The sequence below is a fragment of the Vidua macroura genome, chromosome Z, assembly GCF_024509145.1.
Source record: "Vidua macroura isolate BioBank_ID:100142 chromosome Z, ASM2450914v1, whole genome shotgun sequence".
Classification (NCBI taxonomy): Eukaryota; Metazoa; Chordata; class Aves; order Passeriformes; family Viduidae; genus Vidua; species Vidua macroura.
The window spans coordinates 31,816,283-31,835,942 of NC_071611.1; the positions used below are offsets into that span (position 1 = coordinate 31,816,283).

The window sequence follows — 19,660 nt, forward strand, 5'->3', positions numbered from 1 at the left end:
TCCTGTTTTTTACTTTTTACACCCATCTAGTGGTCGCCATGCAGGACAACAGGATAAAATTTCTGTTGCAACAGCAATGTCTTGCACAAGTTTGTCCTTTCCTGGAGATGCAAACCAAAGGACCTCTCCCAGCTGGTGAAACTGCAGTTTCACCTAAGAGACTTCTAAATTTTAAAAATTGACTATGTTACAATCTGACAGTGAAATCATTTGTAGAAGCCTGTCTTAGTTTCTGACTGGAAGAAATAAGACTGGTAATATAATATTCATGTGGTGTCCACAAAAGGGGGATGAAGAAAATAAAAGAAAATTGCAAATAAAACCATATTTCTTTAATCCAACTGAATACTTTTGATTCAGTTGAATATTTAAGTCCACTGTTAAATAAATCAATTTAGTATTAACTCTTTATTCAAAATTTTCATTCTGTGAGAGGGATTTACATTAATCTTCATTTATTTATATCCAGCCTTTAACTTTAAGCTCATATATATTTGAAAAGATACTGCCATAGAAGAATTTAGTCTTACTGAGAACAGTCTTCTGTTTTACCTAAAATTGCAGGAATTATCTGCCCTCCTGCCCTCAATAGAAAAACAAGGTATACAGACTATGTATTGATTAGGAGTTTGTGTTTTCTTGAAGCTGTTTAAAGGGTATAAAAGTTATTCAGGAAACAAAATATTAATGTTAGGAAATTTGAATATTATGAGCTAAACCCTTCATTACCATTTTGATTATTTTGTGTTCCTGCAATATTTAGGAATTCAAGCTAAAAAGACATTGATTGATAACAAGTGATAGTAGTCATGCTAGTAACAATGGCAATGTGGTTATGAACGAATGACACTAGAAGCTGCAAGGGACATTTTACTGTAGTGTTCATGGTATCTTGACCTTTCCAATATATTCTCAAATACTCTTTGTGAGGAGATTTCACAGATGCATTCACAGATGCATCACAAAAATAGGGGAAATGAAAGGCAAAGAAGAACTCTGCACAGTCCAAGATCACCTAGAAGGCTGGTGGCAGAGTCTAATTTGTTGTCTCATGGTTTAAGATTTCTTAGTTTGAGGTTCATAAAGCAGTAGGACATTTTAAGATACAGGCATAATCAAATCAAATCAGTCCTGGGAAGAAATGTATGTGTTTGGATTTACTGACAGGTAATTGTTCTGAAAACTGCAGTGAAAAGAGAATTAAATTATTGTACTCTCCTGAAGTTTTTAAATAATATTTTCTGTATTTATTTTTTTTAAAAAGAGAAACAAACAAACCAACTACACTTGCTTTTCTATATTCAAACTGTAAGTGGTAAATACAAAGAAAATAATATAGTCTGAGTGGTAAATACAAAGAAAATAATATAGTCTGAATTTGGCAGTAAGCTTGCAGTTCTAGAAATATGTGCAAAGTAAAAATAAACAGTGAAATAAATAATGAAACAAAAATCTATCCTCTGCCAGGCCATGTGCATCTGTGTCAAAATAAGCAATATATGTTTCTTTGATTAGTTCATTTAGGAAAGGAAAAAATGGTCATGGGAATCCTGTCACTTCAGCGAAGGATTGAAGCAGCAACCTCATTGAAACCTCAGGTCAATGGGAGATAAGCTGGTACAAAGTAGCATGTACCAGCTATGACACTTGTAATCAACAGCTGACTTGCACTGCATGTTTTCTGCTGTCCTTAGCTGTACATGGAAACCTTCAAATGAACACCATTTTCAAAATGAATACTTTATATGGGTTCAGCAAAAATGCATAATATGCTGCTAACACTTACCTATGTTTAAAAAATTATGCGAAAAAAATGTGAAAAAAAAAATATTATCCCTCATTCTTAAATGTTTTAGCAGTGTTATTTTTGTCCCCATTAGTATGGCAAATGAGCCTCGACAGCTAGTCTTGCTAATCCGCTCTCAGACTGCATACCACAAGGCATCCAAACATGAAGCCACATACTGCAAAAAGCCTCCATACACTACCAAATGGAGCTGTTCGGGCTCTCAAGCAACACAGATTGCCATGAACGCATCCTCTCAGCACCACCCACCCTGTACCAGTGTTGTTTGCAGACTCCTCTTCAAGGTCTCTGCACTGATTTTCAAAGCCCTTTGTAGAAATTTTACTGTCTATGTAAAATAGCATCTACTCTCTCCTTCTCTTTCTTTCTGTTCCGTCGTCCTTCAGCCTCGCTAGAGAAAAGTGTTCTCTAGGAATGATAAGCCTCTTTACCACTCTTCATACCAAACACAATAACCAAAAGTGCTGAATCTAAACTGTGTAGTTCAAAGACACAAATGGCTACAGAAGTTCTGCTGCTTGGCCATTAACAAAGGACTCACTGCTTCCATCTGTTTATAAAACAACAAATCTAATGCCTGCAGATGTGCTCCAGCACATGCATATGCCTTAATGCCACCGCAGCACTTTGTTTACTGGGACAAGATAAAGTATGTACTTGAAATATTTTTGTAGTAACAAAATATTAGGATTAGCAATGGGAGACAGGATAATTGGTGTCCAGGTCAGGAGAGTTGGGATCTGAAGAATTAAATAGAGAAATATAATGCTTCCTCTGGTATAGAGCTCATGGATACTCTACATGCAGAAAGTAGAAGGCTTCCTGTATTTCTAATAGAATGGGATTTTTCTCTGCCAATTTTCTTTTACTTCAGCCTTGGGGGGTTTTTTGTTGATCAATAATTTTAAAGTATCTCTCTTGTGTGGTTTGTGCTTTTTTGTAGCAGTGGACAGGACCAGGTCTTTATTTCTCCACTACTATCAAGATGTAATTAGTTATGATAATTTGTCAGAAGGGTGTTTATTATATTTTAAAATTCTTAGGTCAATAACATAAAAAAAAATCTCTTCTTTTTGCAGTTTCGATGTAGACAATGGTACATCATCAGGACGAAGTCCCTTGGACCCCATGACAAGCCCAGGGTCAGGGCTAATTCTTCAGGCAAATTTTGTCCACAGCCAACGTAGGGAGTCTTTCCTTTACCGGTCAGACAGTGATTATGATCTGTCTCCAAAGTCTATGTCCAGGAATTCCTCCATTGCCAGTGATATGTAAGTACCTTATAAAATACTTCTAGTCTATCATTTGTCCAATATCAAGACTTTTGCAGCCACGAGAAATTTTTTTTAAGTCAGACTGTAATCACTTATGCTAGTGAAGTAATGGCAAATTGTTTGTTTATTTCTTTAATGAAGATTATACTTGTTCCTGCAGCTTTTTGAAGGATATCATGAGGGTGTACTTGACATGTTTATGCACTCTACTAGCTTTGACAGAATAATAATGATAGTCAATACTGGTGTACTAAAATGGTAAGGAGAGCTATTTTCTGGCTCTTATTTTCAAGAGAAACAATACAAACTCAATTTATGCTTCTTCATAATTTTAAGAAATACATTCCATTTATTTCCAACTGGGGTCTTTTATGTTTTTAGACAAAAGATTTACCAGCTGGGAGAAAATAATATATTTGAGAGAAAAAAAATTATTTCAAATACCATCTTAACTAAAAGACAAAATTCTAACAAAAAACCTTTTTAATCTTATTCTGTCCTCTCTCACTATTCTGTGAAGTGTGTATTTTCTGCTAGTAAGTCATGCTTTTCAAGTATGTGTGGACCCCAAGTTCCATGTGTAGTGGAAGTCATGCAACTCTCTGTTTATTAGTAAAATGACAAAAATATTTAAATGTTCCATCTTCTAATCACTTCTAATTAGGAGAAATTATTAACTATTTTATGTTTGCTTTTTTTTTGTCTAAATGGCTCCAATTTGCACTGCCAAATTGGTGTTTATGGTTCAAATATATATCTAAAATAAAGGAACAGGCTTGACAGGATATCACAGTGAATGCTGGTTTTTAATGAGGCAAAGACCAATCAATATCATCTTTAAAAAATAAAAGTAGGCACAAAAAAAGAATAAGAGTTTTCATAAAAATGAGTGAAATTAGACCTGATATTTAACTTAAAAGTCATAAATAAACACTCTATTTTTTTTCAGCTTATATAATTTTTAGAACTGTTGCTTTGTTTAATTATAGCTCTTTTTCTATATAGAGTTTCAAGGTAAGAACATTTCCTGCCTTTAGAGAGGGTTAGTGTAAGGTCTATGACTCAGTTAAGATCTGTGGATTGAAATACTCAGTAATCTTTGTGCCAAATGTGACCAGTTTTTGTTGAGACTAAATGGGTTAGAACAAGAAAAAATCAGCTTGCTTTTTTATAAAAAATATGCATTTTTCTTGGGAATAGCAAATCTTCCTCTGACAGATTTTTTTTGGAGGGAGAAGGTTGAAGCTTTTATTATGGCACCAGTACCAGGATAACATTTGTAAAGATTTTTACATTCAGGAGGACAATCCAGCTGACTGCATTGCTTAGATGAGTCATTTCAATGAAAAATTCAATTAGTGCTCCATCCTTGAACTCACAATCCACTTAATTTCCTAGAATTTTGGGTAATATTTCAGGACATGGCAGTAAATTGGATAAACAATATAATTACTGAAACAGCACACATTTTCCCCCTTTTTTCCCCCTCTCTATTTTCTTTTCAAATTTTTCTGGAAACACATTTACATATAAAATTTATTTGACCTCACATCTGGATAGATTATCACAATCTCTTGTCTCAGATGAACCTTTGTACTAAGAAGGTAAGTATTCCTGCCACTGTTTTGGAGGAGAGCACATTAGGAAATGTAAAAGGCAAGTTGTTCTCACCATGGAATATTAATCATTTATCAATAAGCCTAATTATAATAAGCTTGGCTGTATCACAGAAATTAAGTGAAAGAAAGACAGGGAATAAAATAGGGGAAAGTTAAAAAAGATAAAATCGCAAGGAATAAAAAATAAAAGTCACAAAAGTACTTATGTATGTATTCAACCATAAACTTAATGTGCTTATGGAAAGAAAACCCATCAAATATTATTAAAATAAAGAAACAATTCTGATTCACAACCTTGCTAAATGAAGTGGAAGATGAAAGGGTTGACAGAGGAAGCACACAAATTTTAGATTAGTGTCAAATTATTCTATTTCCTTTTGCATCTATATACATGCTTAAGTATTGTTTGTTTTTAAAGCATGAGCAATGTATATTACAAAATATACACATCATTCAGGTAATGTAAGTCAATTAATTGTACACAGCAGTTTAGTCTAGATTCCCTGATTCTTCAACCAGCCTCAATATTTCACTTTGTAAAGAAAAAGACACCTCAAAAAGCATACGTCTCGTATTTGAAAGGGTAGAACAAAAAGAATTCTGGCATTTTCATTACTCTGAAATACTGAACTTAGAATAATACTTTCCAGTCAGTAGCAATGTTTCAGAATTTTAGTCAGATGTGGAATGTCATGTTAAGACAGCCAGTGGATGGCAGTGCTAAAGTGCTAAATTCATTGTGTCATTATTTACTATATATGCAGCTCCAACCAAGGCAGGGAACAAGTTGTGCTCAGTTGTTTGCAAACCCAAAATGAAAAGATGGGCTCTGTTACAAAGAACCTATAAAGTCAAAGATAATAACCAAGAGACAAATACAGTCAGATACTGTCCCCAGAAGAAGATACAGTGTGAGTTGCTATGCTCAAAATAGTCAACCTCACAGAGAAAGCAAAGGGAGTTTCATTCATGGAGTTGAGATGGAAAGTAAAGAAATAAGGGCAGAGAAAGGGCAGGTGGATTTTTTTTTTTTTTTTTTTTTTTTAAATCAGAGAATCTAAAGTATATTTTCATTAATTAGTTATGGAAAAGAATAAAAAGATAGGATGAGTGCAAGGCTGTTTTGATGATAGAAGATTGGTGGGACTATTGTGGGTGCAGTTTGGAAGAAAAAGCAGCTCAGTGTAAGAAAAGAAAAGGACATAAATTGAAGTGGGGGTCAGTAACATTGTTTTAATTATCCCTTAGAAGAAATAACATGATCTTTGACAATAATGAAAACAGGACATGGAGATTATATACAGAGATTAGGGAAGGCTGCTAAAGTTTGTGAACTGGAGAGGTGAATAGTTTAGGCAGGAAGATACAAGGTCCAAGGCAGATGAGCACATGTGTGTTTTGAAGCATCTCTGTGGGATTTCCAGCAGAGAAAAGGATGTGCAAGATAAAAAGAAGTAACTGAATGAGGCAGTGAGGGGTAGTGAGACAATATGAAGGATTATAGTTCAGGATCTGTGATGAAAGACAGGAAAACACGTTTAAAGGGAAGAAGAATAAAGAATGGAAAACAAAAAAAACCCAAAAAAGGTTCCAACAGCAACACAGAGGAGAAAGGAAGTAGTATCTAGATGAAAGATGTGAAACATTATTATTGGAAAAATTGTCAGACCTATATTGAAGACATTAGTGATGCAGAGAGCTGTGTGGATGTCTTGCTGAGGTGGTCTGATTACATAAGCTGGATTTGTTTGAACTGCGGTGGCTGTCCAGAACTTACAAATGCAGGAAGAGGTTTAAGTGATAACACTTTTTATACTCTCTCTTGTTAAGGGATCACTGCCCTGGTTAATGGAGGAAGAGATCAAATCAGTAGAGAATTTCTGTTTTAGCAGAACCCAGGTCTCTAATCAGGTTAAAAAATAGGTTTTATGCCACTCTGAAGGGCAAAAACATGTATAATCCCCCTGTGATTCTGAAAAAGCAGACCAGAGGATAGCAGTCTAGACCAGAAGACCAAGACATTCTCAGTAGACAAGTCTGCCCAAGCTCCACTGTGTCTTCTGAGTGTAAGAAGACATCTTCTGACCTCTCATTTAAGTCTGTTCTTCTCCCATTTCCATAAGCTCTCAGAACACAGTACAGCACAGACATTCTGGTTTCCTCAGGACATGGCCAGCTGAACCTCACTCAAAAAAAGCAACTGCTGGGGGAGTTTTACAGCTTTCTTTAGAGAAGGGCAGCATTGTTTTCTTCATCAGCTTATCACTATAAGCTCCAACTATTATTATTACACAAAATTTGCTGATTTCTATTAAAACTTGCTTGTATGCAAAAAAAGAAGCAGAACCCAGCCAAGGAGCTGTGGGGAACTGTAGTGTCACTGATCTGGTGATTTGCTAAATGGCCACCATACACCCATTCCCCGACCTGGACAACCTACTCAGTCAGTAACTTCTGCGGATGACAGCATCCCTCTGCTGCTGTCTATGATAAAAGAAAGAGGATGAAGTTTTCTCCAGGACATTTTCCCTACAGCTACAGTTACAGAGGATATATTTTCTTATCCCCAAAGGCAAGCTTTTTCTTTTTTTTCTGAACCAGTAAGGCCTTTTATTAATCAAATGTTGTAATTATGAATCTTAAGTTATGGAGAAAAAATACATCTTTTTCATGAAAAGTGCTAGCCAAGATTCTAGGACAGCAGACAAGATGTGTTTACTGAGAGGAGTAATTGCACTTCAGTTTAAAAAATTAGAAATAATTATCTGTTCTCCAGAAAATTTGCAGCTGAAATTCTTTTCAATAATATTCTTTTCTAGGAATCTCTAATATTATTATTTTGTCGTTATTACTGGCTGATAATGAACAATTAAACTTCAAAGTTCAGCCTGCTCTAAAAAAGAAGCATTTTCTATGTGTGACTTTGTTTAGAAACAATCTTTAATTTAAAAAGTATATTCAGTTGCTTGAGACATTTGTTCATGTAAAGAAATGTAGTTACATCACTTTAGGAAAAACAGACAAATATTTTGCTTCTTTGTGTTTTTCTTTTTTTTTTTTTTTTTAAGAACCTTAAAAGAAGTTCCAGGTTGCAGCTTAAATTAATCTAAGTAATTTGCAAATCACTTACAGTATACTTTGAGCTATAAACGAAAAAAACTTTGAAAAAAAAAAATATGACTGTCTTTTCTGGTTGACACATTTTACAGGAGAAATTCAAAACAAAGAACTCAACTTAGAATGCAACTAGCTTAAAGTTGAATAATAAATTTGTGTTAACTTTATTTGTTGATCAGGAAATTGGTTATGTTGGAAAACAAAAAGAAAGCATTTTTGCATGGAGAAGACTATCTGCTTGTTATTCAGGGGAGAATTTTTCTTGATGAAACGAAAATATATTGTATTTATTTTCAATCAATACAGAATCATGATTGGTTTTGTGTGAGATTGCTAAAACCTTACAATTTTCCAAACATAAGTCTCAGTTGTTAAACACATTGCTTCCCCTTTAAATACTTTAAATGTTTTAGGTGTTTTTCTTCCCTTCTCTGGAAACAACAGCTGTTTGAAGGAAAATAACAAGTGATTACTGAAGCTACAACCTAACCAGACTGAATTCCTACATCTTTTCAGTCACAGATGGCGTGTTCTTAAAAATATGGTACCAAACCAAATTCTTAGCTGGGATTTTATCACAACACCACTACTCCCTGGGCTTGCAACACTGATCAGCAGTGGAGGGGAGGGTAGATGTGCATTTTGTGTGCCTGCAATGCTGAAGGATAGAAGCAGTGTGAAGAGAGGCAGCTTTATAAAAGGGGACTTGAATGTTTTGGGGGGATCTCTTTCGGACTGTTTTTCTGGTTCAGTGATCACCTTCGTGTGCAGGTCAAATTTATTTCAAAACTTAGAAAAACATTAGCTGTCATTCCACACTTCAGGGCACAAACTAAATGTTCTGAATTCTTTTAATGGCACTAATGCTGAGTTAGCTGTAGAGTTCAATCCCTGAAAGTGTACAGTCTGAAAATCTGATGTTTCTGTCTTGTTTTTCTTGAAGTCAGTTTCTTCTTACCTACGTTTAGGGACCTCTGAATTTAGTTAAGGGACCATTTTTTTATAAACTTTGAAAATCTCTGTGGCTGGCTGATAAGAAGCTCTCTCAGGTTGCATTGAATTGGATGAGTGCCTTGTTCTCAGCAGCTCTACTATTTTTTTTAAGGAGGGAATCTTTCAGCCTGCATCAGTAGGAGGCTTACATGGAAAGTCATGTAGTCTTATTCTTCAGAAGTAACACACCCATATCAGTTTTAAACACTTAAGCATGTGGGACAGGGACAAGCAAACAACCAAATACCTAATGATTAAAAGCAGTTACAGGAAACACATTTCATTTTAATTTGATAAAAGATAAAAGTTTATGTGTGTCAGCTAATGCAATCAAAACTCACTAATGGTAACTCATTAAGTGGCACTAACTTGATTGCTTCCATTCATGTATACAAACCCAATCACTAATTTTCTCAAACCTGAGAAGAAAACAGAACTACTTTGTAGTCTCTGATGCCTCTTTGTTTTCCAGGCTTGATATAGCTAAATGATGATTTTGGTTGTATGAACAGTTCAATATTGGCACTGCTGAGTTGGCCTGGACTCCTCTGATTGAGTTCAGCATTTTTCTCATTCAAAGTCCTATCTCCTCTGGCTTAATCCAGCTTCTCCTTCAATACACAAAACAAAGCTCCACACTGCTGTAACTTCTTTTCCCTTGCCATTGCCTCAGTGACCCCCAGGCAGACTACCTTCTGATTTCAGAAAGAAAACCACCTGCAGCAGTGAAACACTCTGGCAAGGCCATGCTCTGTTTCCCTTCAGGACTGAATAATTGTCAGAATTAATAGAGGCCAGTTGCTCAGTTAGTTGCCCACCATTCAGTTGTAATCTAAATGGTCTGCTATATAATGACAGGATTAAAGCATTGAAGCTTGGTGAATGACTAGGGCAATATGATACAAATTATTTCTTGAGTTATCGTTGGTTTTTTATGTTACACATTATGCTAGCATCCTACTGTGGTGGTCTACTATATCACTACCTGTGTGATTTCCTCAGGCACATTACACAAGCCAAATGTGTGAGGACAATGTCTTTGGAAGAGGTTTAAGGTTCTGAGCAAAATAGCTGGGACTGACATAAGAGATCCTGGTGGTCGTCAAACTCTACCAAAGGTGTTGGAAACTTTCTTGGTAGATGCAAGAAGCCTAGTCGTGTTCCTACAGCACATTATATTGGATGGGAAAAAATAGTAATAATTCCTGGTATTTTGAGATAGTTAGCCAATTCTGATTCCAGCTCATCCAGCAATTCTGAATGAAGCTCCAGATTTGATGGGTCTTAGTTCAGATCACTGTCACTGAGACCTAAAATAGCCCTTGTCACCCAGCAAAACCTGTTGTTTTTGGTTTTTTTTAAAATCTGGTCAAAAGTAGAGGCACTATGAAAGGGAGCTATTAATGCACAGTGAGGTGCACACATAGCCAGATAGTATGTACCTAATAGTCTCTGGATTAAATCTCAAAATACTGATTTAGAATTGCTAACACTATTCCTTTCCAGTTCCTTAGTCTGTAAAAGATGTGGTCCTTTTGTCTTTCCAAGTCTTGAGAGAGTTTCTCACTTTGGGCGCTAATGCAGTTCAGCTTGAATTAAGATTGCAGTTTGGGTAACCTAGCACTGATGACTGCAACAGGGTAGATTTCAAGAATTCAATGACTTCTTTCAAGCCTAACCAAGTCTATCTTCGGGATCTGACATGCTAAAAAGGTGACATGAAAAATTAAAGTATTTTCATATATAAAATACAAGTTGTATCTAGAAGACTCTAGGTATTTTAGTACATAACATATGTGTATTAACCAAATGTAATAATTCAATTTTTTGAGGTTTTTTTGATCTCTGTAAGACAATTGTTTTCTTCATGAACATCATAGTGGAGTAACTTGATTTATGCTCCCTATGAAGTCAATTGAGGTCTTTGGAAAGACTTATATCTGAAGTTTTTACTAGTGACAGTTATGCTGGAGAATTTTTTTCTCCCTTTAGTCTGTCTTTCCAAATCTCACTTGATAAGTTAGACAGTCCAAGGAGAATTACTATAACCAGCATTCTTTTGGCTAGGATAATGGACATCTCAGGTGCTGTTGCTTTTCGGAGCCAATCCTCCTTCATCTGGTTAAGCTTGATTAAATTAACTGTACTGAACTCCCAATGTTACAGCAATACTTTTTCACTAATTAGGGCTAGCTGTGTTGCTGAATTAGATGATGTATCAAGAGGACATAACTGCACAGTGTTACAGAAAATTGTGGTGATCTGAAATACTCAGACAATAGTTGTTGAGTCTGCTTCATTCAGGGTCTAATTTCTGTGGTTTCAAGTAGCTCTTTTTAACAATCCTCTTACATACATGTTCACAGAAATAAAATGCTCTGGGAAAAACAACCCCCTCCTCTATATCTCATGGCTCTGATATCAATTTTAATTGCTTGCTCTCTAAACCTAAATACCAGCCTGCTCACAGTGTCATAGACTCTATCCCCTGCCTGAGATGCCCAATCATCCCCCAGATTGTGCTTACCCTTTCAAAGACATGCAAATCACTAATAACCCACTGGCTATCTAGGAAAAGATGTAACCCCATTTTGTAATGTGGGCAAAACATTAAGAGCTGCCACACACACTTATTTAGTCTTGGCTTTTTGAGCCAGGCCTAAGCTATCTCAGGACTAGAAATTTTTTTCTCAAAGTCTTTAAAAATTGAGATGACATTGCTTAAGCACTATTCCTGCAGAATAAGCTGTCTTGGAGCACTGTGATTTCTGACTTCACAAAATCCATTTTGCAATCAACCCATTTGTATTTTCCAAATGCAGTTGATGACAATTAAGATCAAGCTACATGGAACAGGCAGCCACTGCTGCTCACTGTCCTTAAAGCACAACTTCTGATAGCTAGTACCATTACCATTGCCATATCAGGGTGAAATCTAAAATCATCTCTCACTGCGGCTAAAATGTGAATCTGAGCAATGTGAATACTTCACCATACTTAATTCATATGTTTTTTGTGTGCATATTTGGCTTCAACTAGGAAATGTTATTGGGACAAAAAAGAAAATCCTGGCAGTTAGAGTACTCCGTTAGCTTATTCTCTGTCTTTCATGTGTGGTTTTGTATATGGTATAATTGAGTTCCAGCATATATGCAAACAAAACACAAATGTCTCATCTAAGCTGAGAAACACTATTGGACAGTAAATATACAAACTTGTAAACAGAAATGAGTGGATGCTATGTTTTATCCAAATCCAGATGTTTACACTGCAAAAGCCAGCTACCATATTTTTTCTGACCGAAAAAGAAGACTACCTTAGTGTCCATCTTCTTTCTTATACAATTCTTTAAAAATAGAATAAATTCATATGACAGTGTGATGAAAGCTTCAGCTCTTGATGTGGAGCTTCATTCAGGGATTCCATACAGCCACTGTCCTCTTGGGCTTTTCAATTCAGTTGGCAGCTTTATTCTTTCAAATGGTCTATGTCCAAAGTTTGTAGCCAGAGAATCCAACATGGACAATGCCAGTTGGATTCAAGGCCTGACCAGCATCCTCAGCCAGTACTTCTCTTGAGAATATAAGAAAGGTTGTGATTCAATGGGGGCAGTGTTGCAAACCAATAAAATCATACTTTAGACTGGTATATTTGTGTCAAACTGGTGTAAATATGTGTTGTATATTTTCTCCCCTCTATTTAAATAAAGCAGAGCTCCTCTTTATCATGTTTATATCTCATAACTTCAATGCATTTCCTCAAGATCACCCAGTTGATATTCATGTGAAGTCCAGAAAGACCTAGAAAACCTTAATCTCTCTTTACTATGACCTTTAGAAAGACAAACCTTAAGTACCTTCCCTGTGAAGCTCCACAGTGGCAAGTCCCTCACTCCTCATGGTCTCTAAAGCCTGGGATTTCCTTCTCCTTAATGGATGTAGTGAGTTTTTTCTAGCCACTATAAAAAACATCCACTATTTTTTAAGTGTATCCTGATAGGTCTGCAGAATATCTCTCTAATTACTTCCCTTATTAGATGCTATATTAAATTATGACAGCTTAATTATAAAGTAAAGGTTATGCAATCACCCTGTCTTATCCTTGGGTTAATCTTCCTGCCTGCTTCTCTGTCTGTCCATGCATCTCTAAGTTCCTTATTATTAGGGGAAAAGTTAATTACTGTTCTACGATTGGGATAGAAGAGATAAATTGTGCAAATCCTGAGGAAAGAAAGCAGAACTTTTGTACTGAACATGTTCAACTAACTTCTGACTTAATATAGAACTTCCATCTCCTCTTTAGGGAGGGGATCAGTGTTGCCTATATGGTGAAAGTTCAAGTGTCACATAGGAAATGTTATGAAGAAAAAGTCAGAAATTTGCAGAAGTCTAGGCTTCACCACTTTACTGTGGCAAATAGCTTGCAATGTGTGTATAATCTTCGGTCTGCTAGAGAGAATTTCGCTTTTGTTTTATGTAAGAGTCATTAATTTCATGTAGGCCGGTGCATATTTTAGCAATGTTCTTTGGTGGCAGAGAACAGATAATTTTAAATTTTGGGGCTCTGTAAAAATATTCTGTTTTCAAACTTGTATTTTCTTTGAAAAATGAAGATGTGAACAAATATGCCAGGCATTCTAGTTAAAAGAGTCTAACACTGATGTGAACAATTTCTTCTAACTTTAAAAGCTAATACCTCTGTCTATATTTAGAAGCTTGTGACATATTGAAGTATTTATACTCCCTCTTGATTCTAAATAGAGATGTGTAGCACTATCCTAGGAATCCAGAACGAATCACCCATCAGCTTCCATGTCATCTAGAAAGGAGGACACTGATACATTGTAGTGTTTATTACACTAGTGTATCAACTAGTACACTGTGTATCAATGGCATTTTGAATCATATGTTCTTGCTATTCTATATTAAAATTACCACAACTTCTTTGGATGTGTCTGCTCTATTTTTGAACCCTCTCACCTTGTCCAGATTTTCTGACCCAATGTGGATCAAAGATTGCTCACCACCTTTTACGATTGCATTGCAGTTCAAGTGGTCTGGTGAGTGCTAAACTATTTTGCGAAATCTGTGGATATCTGTATTTTCAGTATCAGATTCACCAAAATAATGATAATATCCAGATTTCTTGCTCTTGACACAAGGAGGATTTGAAAAGTGAAAATTAAGTCCTGGCTTGATTTCTGTACATTAAATTATTACTTAATCATGCTTTTTCTAAAGAATAACAAGCTATGTTATGATATCAGTGTTCTTCATTGAAATGCAGTCCAGAAACAACTCAAGCAGAATCATGTTTGAAAATGAGAAAAGTGACATCATATTATTTTACATAAAAGAATAAAAGATCCTCCAGGGCAGAAAGCCAAGAACATGTAGCTGTTGCCTTTTATGGGTGCCTCAGCATCCAAGGAGTGACAAACAGGGGCTAAATGGGAAGGAGAGGAAGCACGATCTACAATAAATAATCCCACAAGAGATTTTGAGGAGGACAATCTTATTTTCATATTTTTTGCCAATCTGAAGTTAACTGTTAGTGACTATGTTTCAGAAATTGTCTGGTACTTTGAGGCACTGGTGAATATTTTGTGCATTTGTGTCATATATTGGGCATTAAGAGTGTTTGCCACTGACAGATGCTGGAAAGAACCATCTCCATCTCTCCACTGTCTTATTTACAGGTAGAAACAACTGAATATTTTTATTCTTTGTCCAGTGCTTCTGCTACCTGTAAACACTTTCATCTTCATAATTCTGGCCTTTCATAATTTCTGAATGTGCAGATTAGACTAGATCACTAAAATTTGGTTTTATATTTTGAGCTGGGCCCCCTTTAAATGTTAAAAAAGAAGTAAAAACTGAAGTAGCTCTATGAAAATAATAAAAATATCCTTTATAAAAGATAAGAAATTAAAGGACTACTGAGAAATATTTAAGCCAGCTATCACATATCAGACAATGCCATTTCACAGAACTTGAAGACAAAGAGCATAATTTTCCTGGAAGCGAAGTAGCATAGTCACACTCTCTTTCAGTGGAGAACAGGATAAAAAAAAAAAAAAAAAAAAAAGCAAAAAAAAAAAAAAAAAGCACTTGGCTTATCTTCTGCTAAAGCCTTTGTGTAATTCATTAGGCAACCCTTATCTAAAATTATAGTGAAGGGCATTTGCCGATGTTTTCCTGACCCAATGAAAACATAAAGAGGCATTAAATCCAGCTGATCATTAACTCTCCTGTTAATGCTCTGGGCTGATTCATCTTGTCTGTTATACCTGATTGGATTTGGCTTCCCAGAACAATTAAAGCCTCTGAGTTCCTCCCATGGAGGTAAATGTTTCTTTTGGTTCATTCTAAGAGTCAGGCTTATATGCTTTCTGTCCAGTCTGGGCCTGTGGTTTCACCTGAAAGAACATCCTATTCCAACCACTCCTGCAAAGACTGTATTCAAAGTGCAGATTTCTTCCACAGGGTGTTTAAAAATCCATTCTTCTATTACAAAAGGAATAAAAAGAGATGATAATAAAAATGGTTATTTAACATTCTCATGATCTTGAATATTGGGGAGTTTTGTTTCATCCTTACAGACTGATTGTACAGTGGTACAGATTGCACCTACTGCTTTTTAATTAGGTTCTTGCAATATCTGCAAACCATTACTATCTTGTGGACAGTATATAAATTACAAGAATAATGTTGTAGCAAGTCAAACACAAGTCAAATTTTTCCATTTATCAGCCTTTTTCTAATTAGATTTTCATGGACTGGAAATCCAATGTTCAAAACTGATATTTTATGCTTAAACTTAACTAACATTAAAATAGCACCAAATCATTGGTAGTTTCTGTTAGAAGTTGCACCTTGTACTTATGATAAATTCACTACAGGGAAGTACAAGAAAATTTAAAACTTATTGTATTTTTGCCTTTGGAAAATTTCTTTTCACCTTGATTGCTGACATATACTGGATATGATAACTGAAAATGCCAAATTTTCTGTGTCCCTATGTTTTGACTCTATATCCTCAGTCCTGCAGATTATATTTATGCCCTTCTGTCTACTTGTGTTTACGGGACTGTAGTTTTTGACAACCATTTCAAGTAGCAGTTTTTCATGCTGAAGAGCAGGAACCCTACTTTCTCTTCCTGCCTTTTGTCCCATGGTGTGTTATCCTGGCACCTTGTCCCATGCATCCCCGCCATGGAGGTGAGATTGCCACAGTGACAGCACTCCCTTGGTCACAGGCCATATAACTACAGAAGTCTCAGTCAGTTTGGAAGTTTTAGTAGGTTTTTCTTCATCTGTGATGTGCTTCCCAGCCATTCACTCATTCTGTCCACACAAGTCTGGTGACAACCCTCCATAGAGTCACTTTTGGAGCATTCACCTCTGTCCTTTGGGATAACATGTCTGTCATCATTAATCCTGGATGGTCAGTCACCTGCCATACCCACAGCACAGAAAGTGGCTGGTCTGTCAACGTTCCCAAAGACTTACCAGGCAGTTGGGCAATAACTAAGTTGATACTTGCTTTTCAAAGAGTGTGTGTAGCAATAATAAAGTGTAACTTTGTAAAACTTGATTTTCTTTCTGTTAAAGCAGCAAATTTTTTGTGATACCTAACTCACAACTCTGCTTATTTTTTTTTCAGACATGGAGATGACTTGATTGTGACACCATTTGCTCAGGTAGGAACAGCTTTATCATATTTCTCACATGGCCTTGTAATTTAAAAACAAAGTGTCCAAACCATTTGTTTTCCGTTCTTGATATTATATATGTTTGCCTGAAACAAGAAAAGTGTTTTAACAGAAAGTCATAATCCTCCCACTCTCTTAACTATACCTCTCTTTCTTAATACTTGATTATCTGAAAAGTTGAAGTGCAACAGCATGACAAACACCTTTGATCTCTTCCAAATACTGTAGCAGGCAGTGATGATTAAGACAAATCTCTGACTCCTGTTATTCTGTTATTTTTCTAATTACAATTTCTCCACTTTAACATCTTTTATGAATTAAATACAATGAAATTTTTAGACATGTGGTAAATTTTACCCAAAACAGTTATGTTCCATTACAAAATCAGGTTTGTTTTTTTTATTCAGATTCTGGTTTATCAAACACTAGTTCAAAATTCTTTATAATTCAGATTAAAAAGCCACAGTTTTTCACAAGAGAGCTTCCTTATAAAGTATGAAAAGTTAACATTGTTTTGCCTTGAACTCATGATGATCGGTTTTACTCCAAAACAGACAGGAATTAAAGTTAAATTACTGTAATTATGAGGTCATATGCGATTGAAGGTGAATGGAAAGAGAAAGGTCGAGTCACACAGCACTGTCAAATAAGAATATTATAAGAATGCAATGTATATATATAATATATATTTTATAGATCATATAATATACATCATATGTCATATATATATAAAATATATATGCCACATATAAGCATATGTGGCAGCTTCAGCCACACTATGCAGGTTGCTTTGGTCAAATAATAAGCTATTAAAAGAATATTAATTAAATACTTTATTATACATTTAATTATATTGCAAAGAGATTCAGTGTTTATAAGACTCAATCAAGTCCTTATCATGAATAAAACCATCATCTTTTACTAGCAGAGAAAATATTAAGCAAGAGCCTTTTATAAAATACTCTGAAATCTCCACTGTACCCTGAATATACAAATTTGATGACATATATAATTTGTTTTAATCCATGCTGAATTAAAAATAAGTCAGTTTGCTTCCTGATTTTTCAAAAGAAAAACATAACAAAATTAATGCTGTTTAGTTAGCCAAATGTATTTATTATCTTAACTTCATTGAAAATTACCTCCAATAGCTTGACCACTGCCAGTCATTGCTATTTCTTAAATACTTTCTGTTACAAACTTTCATTAATTTATTCTTTTTTTCTTTGGTGTCCTACTTACTTCCTACCTCCTGTATACATTTAAGGCGCTATGAAAAGAGGGTTGTGCCCTCCTCAACTCAGATCTCTGAAACTCAGCTTCCCATCACTGCTTTTGTTATTCTTCAGATGGGTTCACCAGAAACCCAGCCCAGTCTGGGCTGAGAAAAAAAAAAAATGGTCAACTTCTGCAAAGATATACCAGTGATTAGTCTTGCTGCTTTCTCCCATTTTCAGCCTAGCTCAAATCAGCTCATGGTTCCTCTCTGACATCAGCTGAACAACCTCTCCCTGACAGAGAAGTTCATCTTTTCACCCTCACATGGCAAAAAAAACAACTTTTGTGTGTTATCTAACTGCCTTCAGAAGAGAGTGCCTATGCCACTTATAACAAGAAGACACTCCACTGCATTCACTGTCTGCTATCTTGCATGAAATTAAGTCCAGAAAGGAAGCAGTTCATCTATGTTGTCTTTCCCAATGGGTAAAGCTTGTAAGAGCCTGCAGATTTTTCCTGCATTCTCAGGGGAGAACTTCCTCTTTCTCTGCCCTTCTGCACTAAGTCCCTAAATCAACTGTGCCTCTTAGAGGAGACACTTTTACTTTTTACTTTTCCTGGCAGTCTAGACAGTCTAATTTCCTTTGTCCTTTGAAGTTTACGGGGACTGAACTGCAAATTAAGATTTTGTAATTATTTCTTATGCATGAAGTATTAGGGTTGAATGGGCTATTATCTTCCAGACTCAAATGTTTTTCTTATTATTTTAAAGAAATAAGTAGAATTATGTAAAAAACTTTCCTTCCCTGCAAGTCAGCCTGCCTTCAGACAGATAATGAGTTGTTTATGAGGGGAACAAAAAAATAGAGGTAAACTACTGCCTCTGTATTACAGACATATTATTGTTAAATAATAGCCAAAGGTTCCAGACTAACCTGCCCAGGAAACCTTTTACAGTGGTTTTGCAATGTGCTTTCCATTTTCTTTCAGCACAGTGGAGCAGAGATAGATCAGTCTCACTTGTGCAGAAATTGATACTGAAACCACTTTTTTTGTTCCAGGTTCTGGCCAGCCTGCGTACTGTCCGGAATAACTTTGCTGCATTAACCAATTTACAAGACCGGGCACCCAGCAAGTGAGTGTCACTTTTTGGCCACTGAACTTTTTGCAGTGATACTTTTTTAATGTAAGCTAAGAAGACAAATAGGAGTTATAGATTTCAGTCTGTGCCACGAAACCTGCATAAAACAATGATGAGGAATAAGTTTATTAATCCCCTAAAGATATTACAGTTGGTAGCTGAGACAATAGCCCCCTTGACTTCTAATTGATCTTGCAGTTGTTGTCCTTTCATAAACTTGGAATAGGTTTTTTCACCTTATGTGATTTTAGATAAAGTAGTCTATGTCTAAGACATAGACATAAAGTAGACATGTCTAAGATCATTCAAAGATGACCATTCAGGCTCAGTCTGAGTATTGCAAATGAAACAGTGAGCAGACAGCTGCACTCACTTGCGTGATCTGAACCTAGAACTCTACTTCACTCATCCAAGGTAGTGATACCCTACCAATCCACAGTAATTCATAACAATAAATTAGGCAGCATAAATATGATCTCTCTCCAGTCATGTTACAGCATCACAATTAACTAATGTTAGTTACACTGGAAAATGTAGTGAAGTTATTTCCCTCACCCAAAACATGCATCTCAAGACCTAGAAGTAATTAGCATTCCAAAGAAAAGAATGTCTTTTGTATATGTTTATAAGTCACATTTCAAATTATTTAGAATTTGCTCTAGATGTGATTAGACAGGCTTTTAATAAACCTGTAAGTTCCTAAAATATTCCTGTTCTGAAGTTCCCAAATAAATTCCCAGGTAATGTATTTTCTATTGTATTGTTCAAGAATTCTGT

General features: G+C 35.6%; 1 protein-coding gene across 6 annotated transcripts in view; it reads left to right on the top strand.

Moving 5' to 3' along the window:
• PDE4D (phosphodiesterase 4D) overlaps nucleotides 1-19,660 on the top strand; it is a 359,916-nt gene that overhangs the window by 255,169 nt on the left and 85,087 nt on the right. For all 6 annotated transcript variants that reach the window (XM_054002836.1, XM_054002840.1, XM_054002838.1 and 3 more), the window contains 3 exons: nucleotides 2,887-3,078; nucleotides 16,476-16,512; nucleotides 18,804-18,877. In XM_054002836.1, coding sequence (XP_053858811.1) covers nucleotides 2,887-3,078; nucleotides 16,476-16,512; nucleotides 18,804-18,877 — 303 coding nt within the window. The remainder of the gene's footprint in view (nucleotides 1-2,886; nucleotides 3,079-16,475; nucleotides 16,513-18,803; nucleotides 18,878-19,660) is intronic.